We start from the raw sequence: 2,102 nt of genomic DNA on the forward strand, positions 1-2,102 counted from the left end.
GAGGCCAAGATAGAAAACTCCCCACTGAACAGTCAGACCGGGACAGGAAACATAAGCTGAGGACCCCTTTCACTTCCTCATCATGGGTACCAGGGAGGTTTGTGATGTCAACATCAGAGGAACAGAGGTGAAACAAACAAACAGACACAAACAACAAAACAAAAACCCCATGACTGGCCACTAGTTGAATGATGGTCTTGACTGTGAAATAGGTGATTTCTCAACCACAAGACCAGCAGCTCCTGCTATCACCCCAGTATGCCCGAGGCAGGTCTGACAGGAAGCAGCCTAAATCTCTAATTTCCTTCACAAGCTTCCCATGGGATAAGCCAACTGGGAGGAAAGGAGCCCTGTGGGTGGTGAGAGAAGTGCCTTTGAGGAAAACCAAGTGTACCTTCTTTATAAAGGTGCACACACCCCATCAACCTTCCTCCTCCTCTAGTGGGACCTCACCACCTGCTCTCCTACTCATACTCCTGACCAATGACGTTGATCACAGCCATCATCCCTCAGGGTCAGAAGAATAAGCACTGCACTCATAAGAAATGTCACCAGTCTCGAGGTGACACAAGAGTTCAGGCCCCTGTAGCAGTGGAAGAGTCTCCTCCCTCTTCTTCCCCTGTTTCAGAAGGTAATACCCAGAGTTTATCAGCTAATGACTCAATTAGCACTTCCGAAGAGTCTTGAGGAGCCCCATCTACCACCATTACTTCAGAAATGTTTGGTACAATATCTGATGGTGAGAATAGCCAAGATGAGAAACATATATGTTTCTCTGGGCCCCACCTTTTACTGAGATCACATGCTTTGATGGGTTTGTTGGAACAGTTTCTTCTGTACCAATATAAAATGAAAGAGCCCATTCTGAAGGAATGCTAAAGATTAGTGGCCAAACTTACAAAGAATACTATTCTGAGATCATTAAGAGAGCCTCTGAACATATCGAGATTGTCTTTGCGGTAGACTTCAAGGAAGTGGATTCAACCAGCCACTCCTATGACCTTGTCAGCAAAGTGAAACTCCCTAACAATGGGAGGGTGTGCGCCGGCAGGGGGTTACCCAAGACCGGTCTACCCTGATGACAGTCCTGGGTGTGATCTTCATGAAGGGCGACTGTGCTGCTGAGGAAGACAGCTGGAAATGCCTGAATATGATGCAAGTATATGGTGGGAGGAAGCACTCCATCTATGGGGAGCGTAAGAAGCTCATCACCAAAGATTTGGTGAAGCTAGAGTACCTGGAACACTGCCAAGTGTCCAACAGTGATCCTCCATGCTATGAGTTCCTATGGGGCCCAAAAGCCCACACTGAAACCATTAAGATGAAAGTCCTTGAATTACTGGCCAAGTTCAATGACACAGTTCCCAGTGTCTTCTCAGCAAGATATAAAGAAACTTTGGAAGATGAGGAATTAAGAGCTGAAGCCAGACCTATAGCTACTGTGTGTAACAGACTACTGAAGTCTGAGGCTTTTTAAAAAAAATTATCGCAGTAAGAAAACATAACCTCACAATAGGGATTTTCATGGAAATGTAAAAGAACCTCATATTAAATGTATTGTGATAATGGAATATAAAAAAACAATAAAACACGATCAACTTTGGTGTTCTTTACTCCTTTCAGCCTTTTGCTTTATAAAATTAAATAATTTATACCTCAATATGTTTAGTTTTAGGATATGCCAAATCATAACAAGTTAGACCTCATTCTCTCTTTTATTCCCCAAATGTCTACTGAGTACGTGCTTTCTGGAAGGCTCCATGCTAGGAGTGGGGATGCTAAGATAAAGACCCATCCTTTCCCATAGAATTTTACAAACTAGTATCTGGGATCATAAGGATCCCAAAACTCTGTGTCTTACAAAAAAGTAAAACAAAAACAAACAAACAAACAAAAAAAAAACACAATGAGGGAGAAGGGAGGTTCCCTGGGGCCAGGCAGAGTGTAAGTTCCCCCAAATAAGACCGTTTAAGTTTTGGGATATTGTGGGTCAAACCATGTCATGTAATTTCAAATTAAACTATGCAGTGGACTAGACTGAGGTTGTGGGAATGGTGATCAGATGCCATACCCTAAGATGATGCATCTCAGACGTGAAAGAA

The 2,102-nt window shown here is 43.2% G+C and overlaps 1 protein-coding gene across 1 annotated transcript; it reads left to right on the forward strand.

The window, feature by feature from the left end:
• Nucleotides 1-810: 810 nt before the first annotated feature.
• LOC122477030 (melanoma-associated antigen B5-like) lies at nucleotides 811-1,477 on the forward strand. The gene is given in 3 exon segments (XM_043569963.1): nucleotides 811-868; nucleotides 871-1,073; nucleotides 1,076-1,477. Coding segments are annotated over 3 exon segments (663 nt in total).
• The last annotated feature ends 625 nt before the right edge of the window (nucleotides 1,478-2,102 follow it).

The sequence above is a fragment of the Prionailurus bengalensis genome, chromosome X (assembly GCF_016509475.1).
Source record: "Prionailurus bengalensis isolate Pbe53 chromosome X, Fcat_Pben_1.1_paternal_pri, whole genome shotgun sequence".
Taxonomy (NCBI): Eukaryota; Metazoa; Chordata; class Mammalia; order Carnivora; family Felidae; genus Prionailurus; species Prionailurus bengalensis.